This window comes from Rhagoletis pomonella, unplaced genomic scaffold (genome assembly GCF_013731165.1).
Source record: "Rhagoletis pomonella isolate Grant_MI unplaced genomic scaffold, Rhpom_1.0 Rhpom_scaffold_00006, whole genome shotgun sequence".
In the NCBI taxonomy this organism is placed as follows: domain Eukaryota; kingdom Metazoa; phylum Arthropoda; class Insecta; order Diptera; family Tephritidae; genus Rhagoletis; species Rhagoletis pomonella.
Window position 1 is genome coordinate 9,817,971 of NW_023458560.1, and position 8,102 is coordinate 9,826,072.

The 8,102-nt window shown below is 39.6% G+C and overlaps 1 protein-coding gene across 1 annotated transcript in view; it reads left to right on the top strand.

Annotated features, from left to right (window-relative positions):
- LOC118741554 (protein nubbin-like) overlaps positions 1 to 5,942 on the top strand; it is an 81,268-nt gene extending 75,326 nt beyond the window's left edge. Inside the window, exons 3-4 of the mRNA XM_036473552.1 lie at positions 684 to 1,944; positions 5,092 to 5,942. Coding sequence (XP_036329445.1) covers positions 684 to 1,944; positions 5,092 to 5,392 — 1,562 coding nt within the window. The 3' untranslated portion in view covers positions 5,393 to 5,942. The remainder of the gene's footprint in view (positions 1 to 683; positions 1,945 to 5,091) is intronic.
- Positions 5,943 to 8,102: the final 2,160 nt, after the last annotated feature.

Sequence of the window (8,102 nt, forward strand, 5' to 3'; positions counted from 1 at the left end):
TGGATTGAATGTGGCTACTTGTGAAAGATTTTCACTTACTACACATTTGAATGAGCGCATAGAATAGGGGAGGGAAAACTGAAAATTCAACGGACTATGAAATTGACCACATTTAAAATTTTGCAAAAAAAGTACTGCGAGTTTCCTTTTCCGTTTTACTCCTCATTTCGCATAGGGAAATTGAGAAATTGTGTTTGCTTATGCTAAAATTATGCAAAAGGTGTAAGCATTGACGTTTCAACCACTTGTCCCTTGCGTGGGCTGGGTTGGGCTGCAACAAATGGCTATGGATGTATGTACATATAAACATACATCTACACCTTTATACATATAAATACTAGATGCTCACATGTGCGCTGCTTGGGCTTTGCAGAAAATTTTGCATAGTTAAGTTGAATTTTTATGAAGCGTTAAACTAACACAAAGTGGTCATTTATAAAGTAACCAAAGCCCGAGAAAGAAGTGTATGTGCTCAGCATAAGTAAACATATCGATTGAGTTCACATCAAAGGGGCACGTGCGAACTGAAAGGGTTTTCAAGTATTCGAACGAAAATTTCCATTTCCATTTTCATTTTCATTCATATTTGCATTTTGTATTTATTTGTAAAAGTTTTTCGTCTTTAAAAACACCGGTAATGCATAAATTTAACCATTACCTTATTTCTCCTTTTCATCTTTCAGCCTCTGATTGTGGGGATAATAATTCGGCGACAGGGAATTCAAGCGATCGTTGTTTGTCCCCCCAAAGTCCGACAGCATTTGCCACGCCACACGAAGAACACCAACAACATCATCAACTGCCCACTCTCAAGTCTCACTTGTTGGATGTTTTGCACCGCTCTGACAATGCGCAGGAGGGAAAATTCTCCGCCGCACAAGATGTTGAGCCTATGAGAGACATAGAGTCAGGTGCGCTCAATTTGACCAGTGAAAGTTCTCGACAAAGCTTACAATCGCCATCGCCGTCTTTGAAGTCGTTGCGCGCCAGTCGTACGTCACCAGCAATAACAACCGGTGATTCTGCGGCTGTGCCCCTCTCTAACAACACATATCCCATGCCAAACTTCTCAACACAACAGGCCCAATTGGCTGCGGCGGCGAGCGCAAGCCTGAGCCTAGGTAGTCCGCTATTTTCCCTCCCGCTCAGCACATCGATTTCCCCGCAAGACTTCACGCAGTTCCAGCAAGCGTTGCAACAACAGCAGACCGCTTTGCATCAGCAGTTCCAAAATTATATCGATATATTGCGCAGCGGTGCGTTAGGGATACCGCCCGATGATCCAAGCATGGCCACTCAAGTCGCCGCAGCACAGTTCCTATTTCACAGTCGCATTCAAGCGCTCACACAAGCCACGCAACAGTTACAATCACTGCAGAAGCAGCAGGAGCTGCAAAAACAGCCGCATCTCCATGCATCACAACAGCAACCATTAGAAGAAACGCCGAAATCTCGCAGTATGCACACTTCTACGCCCACTCACACGCCCTTACATAGTCCGGCATCATCGCCGTTGCCACTCCACACGAATTTCAATACCAGCACCCACAGTCAAATAACGCCGCCCAATCCAGGCACTAGCCTCAAGGTCAGCGGGATACTTACACCGAACACTATCAGTGGAGCCCCACAAACTCCCCAAATGCTAAAACATGCTGCTGGTGCGGCTCAGCGTTTAGGCGGTGAACCGTCGCCGGAAGAGACTACCGATCTTGAGGAGCTGGAGCAGTTCGCCAAGACATTCAAGCAACGACGCATAAAGTTGGGCTTCACGCAAGGCGATGTTGGCTTAGCCATGGGCAAATTGTACGGAAATGATTTCTCGCAGACGACGATATCGCGTTTTGAAGCATTGAATCTGAGCTTTAAGAATATGTGTAAGCTGAAGCCGCTGCTACAGAAATGGCTGGAAGACGCAGATCGTACGATACAGGCGACCGGAGGGTAAGTAAATTAAATCATTATAAAAACTTTTCCTAAGTTAGTTCATTGATTTCAACTGACGTAGTCTGGTTTAACCAGATAATAACGTCAAATAAGGACAGCATTTCTAAGTAGGCCAATATTTCGTTCGTTGATCGCCTCGAAACTGAAGTATCTTTTTTCATTACATAATTGATAATAGATCTCAGAAGATCCAAAAGGGACACATGGCGTGAGTACTGCGGGGGGAATATCTTTCCTGCCGGCGGCTCGGCGCCTACAGAAGGCCCTTAAATTGGATAATTTGAACGGGCTATGCACTTTGAAAAAACCCGACGGAACCTACACTGTTACACCTGAGGAAACAAGCAGGCTTCTATTGGAGACCCACTTCCCGCTGCATCACAAAAGGCCCAAGTACTAACGTGGACACCGTTAACGCAGTGCGTGTGAACAAAATGGCAAGAGGCCTAGCGGACAGAATTGTCAACAGTGAAAGGTTGCAGTGGGCTATTTCAACGTTTAATGCATAAATCTCCTGGTCTGGACGGTATTTATCCATTCCTGCTGCAGCAGGGCCTTGGGTCCATATCCGGTACCATACTCAGACTTCTGAGAGCAAGCCTACTTCTTGCTTACATTCCGACATCATGGAAGGAGGTAAAGGTCATATTCATACCCAAAGCGGGGAAGACACAAGATCATCTCCCAAAGGCGTATAGACCCATAAGCCTAAGCTCTTTTCTGATCAAAACCTTAGAAAAACTAATTGATTTTCATATCAGGGAAACCTACCTCAAGGTTAAACCACTTTGTGAAACATGCCTATCAAACAGGGAAATCTACCACTACTGTAATACATGGCCTAACCCAAGCTATTGAAAAGGCAATGGAGTATAAACAGATTTCCCTGTGTGCATTTCTCGATATACCGAGTATGACAAGGAAGGACATTCCTAAACTCATAACCGACTGGGTCATAAGTACACTGAAGTCCAGAACCATAATAGTCGAACTAGAAGGTAGTAGGCAAAAGGTAACGGCCACTCGTGGCTGTCCTCAAGGTCTAGAGGTCAGAGCTCCTAAGGGGATGGAAGGACTTCCAAGTTACAACCCAATGGCGCTCGACAAAGGGTAATCGGCAGTCCAAAAGATTCATAACTCCCTCTCGAGGAATCTCCGAACGGCTGCTAAATCTTAGCAGAGAGGGTTTAAGAACTCTCACCGGATACCTGACAGGACACTGCAGACTGAGGTGCCATTTGCACAAGATGGGACTCTCTGAGGAGACGAACTGCAGGTTTTGTGGGCTAGAGGATGATCCGATGATGATATACTATGTGATTGTCCGCGTATAACTCGATTCAGACTTATACACCTTGGAGAGCGAATATCGTCTCCATTCAGTATCTGGAACACGACACCCTCAAAAGTGCTTAATTTCATTAACAGCCTAAGGTTGGAGTGACTCGATAAGGGTTAGCACAATAGATCTAGCTATGTAGGTCGCAGGGCTATATATGCCCTAACAATAATAATAATAATAATAATCTGTGTTCATATTCTGGTTTAATGGCGAATTTTCGGGCCTTGCTTAGGGGTGTGATAGCAGTTTGTCTATTAGTTAATATACAGTACCGCTACTGCAGGTTGGGTTAGGTTAGGAGGGCGTGTGTGGAATACCCCATACTTTCACTCGGATACAGAATTGTCCATTGTGAGTGCCCTCATTAAGTGAGTGTCAGAAGGAGACACGTACCTATAATCGAAATAGTAGCTTCAAGCCATTATTCAATGGAAACAAGAACTATCCCTAATGATGCCGAAGGGATCCAACAGTAGCACCTCCGCTATCTCGCCCAGACAGTTGAACAAGTGCGAACCGAAGTTCTTGAGGCGCTTTGTCTGTAGACCTAGACATCGACACGGAAAGTCAATTGACGCTTTCTCATCCTCATCATGGCAGCCTCTGCAGAGAGTACTTGTTTGTATTCGCCACCGTTGAAGTGTTGGTGATATAGCCCAGTGGTCCTGTGATAACGCCGGTAACAGCTCTTACCGCAGATTTATTGAGTTTCAGTATGTGCCTTGTCTTTCTCCTACTTAGCCGCGGCCATAATAATCTTTTGATCTCCCAGTCTTCCCGTTTGTTTCACAAGTCATCAGTCGCGGCCACGGTATATTCATAAATTTTTCAAACGTGATCACTAAAAGGTAGTAAGACGAAGATATTTGCTAGTTCTGTTGGCATCTCTGAGCCGCATCTGGATATCTCATCAGCCGACTCATCCCATTCAATATTGCTATGTCTTGGTACCCAGCATAGGGTGACGTTGATACGGCTCAGTGATGATGCCAGCCGATTTCACTATTTTAGCCTTCAGTGCTGCCTGACTGTCTACAAAAATAGTGACTTTTTCTTCTGGAACTCTACTACTAAGTAAAATATAGGCCGCCCTCTCTATAGCAAAGATCTGACTTGAAAGACACTGCAGTCGTTCGGAGGATGGAAGGAAAGGACCGGTTGATATGCAGGTCCTTCGAGCAAACACAGAATTGGATCAGCCTAATCTATACTCTAGGCTATAGAGAAGGCGGCTAGTCTTTTACTTATTAGTGGAGTTCCAGCAGAAAAATCCAGCATTTTTGTCGACAGTCAGGCAGCACTGAAGGCAATAGGATCCAAAAAAATTGTAAGTATGTATTTAATTGTTGCTACTCTACGGATATTTTCTATTTGAAAACGAAGTAAGATACTGACAACGCTAAAACTCAGGTACGATGGGGTAACCGGTTCGTGCGTGATTAAAGCTTGAGAATAATTGGAAACTAGTTTTTCGTAGTTTCGGAAAAACTCAGCTTACTCAGCCCATGTTCTATACATGGTTTCTGGAAAACGCTATTTAGAGCGCTCTACAGCTGAATCTACTTAGTAAGTATACGGCCTTTAGCTTTCAAAAGGAAAAGTCATATTAACTTCAAGTTTTTAGAATATTTCTACTCATATCGGTGGTTGTTGAAAGAACTGACCCTCTCTCCATTACCATCATCATTGCCAATACCATTACCATGGCAGGGCTATTTAAATACCGCTTTACTATTTCCATAACCCAAATGGAACACTTTTTGGATTTATGAATGCTACTATCTTTAATTTGTAATCTACAGAGTTTTCGATCCTGCTGCCCTGCAAACAGTGAGTACACCGGAAGTTATGGGTCGGCGGCGAAAAAAGCGTACGTCTATTGAAACCTCAATACGGGGAGCGCTGGAGAAAGCCTTCATGATGAATCAGAAGCCGACAAGTGAAGAAATCAGCAAACTGGCCGATCGTCTATGCATGGAGAAAGAAGTGGTACGCGTTTGGTTTTGCAACCGACGACAGAAGGAGAAACGTATCAACCCCTCAATGGACAGTCCGACCGGTGACAATGGCAGTGAATCGCCCTACATGATGATGATGCACTAAAACACCCCTTCAAATAGAGCAAATGAAACAAAGTAAGAATATAACTATTAAGTGTTTAATTAGGCAATCAAAGTAAAATTTACAAAAGCGAAAATTGAAAATAAAAAAATCTCCCTGCAGGTATGGGTTTGTTTGTAGTCCAAATATATACATATGTATGTACATATGTATTTTGAGCTTAAGAAGGTCTCATTTTGATACAAAAAAAAATAAAAATTTATGTGCATTCCTTAATTGAATATTTTATTAACAACTAAATTCCTTTTTTTAAATACAATCTGAAGTTACCCTTGTGTGCAAGTTTATTGAAATAAGTTTATGAATCTATGTTGTATGTTCATTTACATAATGTACATATGTACATATGTATGTACGCATGTGAAAATTTAGTGAAAAGGGTAAATAGTATTAAAAAAAATTGAGTTATATGTATTTATGTAAGCACCTACATTACCAGCCAGTGTTGTGAGTGCGTTAGTGGGTAATTTAGGCATAAAAAAAGAAACAACTAAAATCATAAAAACTTATACTAAATTAAGTGAAACGTAAATACATGCAACCTTTATATTAAAAAAAAAAAAAAAAAATATATTATTTTCCAGGAATGAACAGGGTATGTAAATACATAAGCATGACGACCACTATAATCTTACGTGACACTATGTTAACTATAAGTTAAATGAAAACCACTATAGTCAAGTTACGTTTAAAGTTTACTAATATATATATATTAATGTATGCACATATGTATATATATATATATATATGTATGTAAACTTCATATGTCCGTAGGTATTAGGCACTTAGTAACTAACAGTAAGTTAGTAATATTTAGCATATATTTATTTGTTTTTAATACTGTGATAATAAGTAGTGTTTTATTGAAAATCTTCACAATAATTATTCCTGTAAAAACCCAATGAAGATAATTTATTGCAGTAAAATAAAAGTTTGAAAAAAAACAATAAAAATCTGGGCCTTATTTCTTACTAGTAGTTCTTTACATGCATATGTATTTTTGGAATTTGTGCTGGGAAATGACAACCGTTACGTAACGAAGGGTGAGTAATGAAATAATGGAAAGTCCATTCTAAACTCGACTTCCTCTATCATCACTAAAGTGTACTGCATTGAATACTTTCAACGGTAGGGCATGGAGCATTCGTTTGTTGATCGTGGCCTAACCAACGTAATATCGGTATTGTTATGTCTCTACTGTTATAAAGATCGTACACCTCAATGTTCTATTGTCTCCGATTTCGTGTAAAGGCCGTACATCTTCCGCAGAATGTTTCTCTCGAACATTGCAAGAGTCGTGTCATGAGATTAGATTTACGCTTCTGCGGCGTACCCCAAGAGAGACTTAATGAGAGACTCATGAAGTGTGATTTCCGTGCTTCCTGGTTCACCGGCAGCCCTGCGTTTTTTGCTCATCGATCGAGTGTAGACATTCTTCCCTATTTCAGATGTACATATGTATGTAAGTACATTTACACTGTGTAGAATAACCCTGCAGGAAATGAATCTAACTATAAGCTAACTTTAAGTTGATTAGGAATGAGCTAAAAGTCACTTATTATCTGTATATTTTCTTTGACGAAAGCTAACTATATTTCTATGGCGATGGCCGCGAATTAGTCAAGGGTGGTTAACTCTGAATTTGATGTACTAACTTGTAATTAACTACTTTTGGACACATAATATCAATAGGAAAAAAATATACTATTTATATTAATTTTTATTTACTTTATTTATTTTATTACATTTCATATTTGTTTTCATATTCTGCTGCAGGTGGTCCCATATTCCACTCCATCAGACATAACTTCAAAATGATAATATGAAACTTCGATCTTCCTTTTATTTGTCCTAAATTTGAAAAAGTATTTACGAAGTGCAGGATATTTAAATAGAAACGCATTTAAAGAAAACAATCTCCTTCATTACCCCTGCATTACTTGTCCACTTGTTTCAAGTTAGCTTTTTGTAGCCAACTACAAATAATATATTTTATAGAAATCCCGCAAAAATGCCAACTACAAGAGGGTTATTTTTTATCAATTGATAATTTTTTTCTGCAGGGAAATATCCGCTTAACTTCCAAACGACCAAAATATAGCCGGCGTTCAAAGCTTTTTAAAGCTTTCTTGAGGGTTTACCTGGTCATCGCTGGTCAACAAACGCACAAAAAGTTGCAAATACAATAAGCAGACATATCCTGTATGGGGAATCGAACTTTAAAGGAAACTATTCAGATATTGCACCCTATGTCATGGTTCCTAACTTTTATTTGGTTGTGTTTTTTCAGAATGTCGCAGGTCCTAACATTTTATAAACATTCCAAACACTAAAAAATATATAAGTATTGGACACTTTTTGGTGGAAAATCCGGTAGCGAAATTAATATTTATACTGGTGGCAGAAATAATAAACTAACCTTATGTAGAGCAGTTTTGGTTATAAATCTTTGGTTTATTTAATGTTTAATATATTTTTGTAAAATTCTAGCTAGCTATATAACAAACACCATATAAATCTACATATCCAACTTTGTACAAAAATAAAAAAAATCAACTAATTTTCACCAAAATTTAAAATTGTTATTCAGAATTTTTTGAAAACTTTTTTGGTATGCAGTTTTATAACTCATTATGTCATCAGCTAAACCTTTACTATATAGCCTGATGAATTATTTTATGCTAGGACTTAG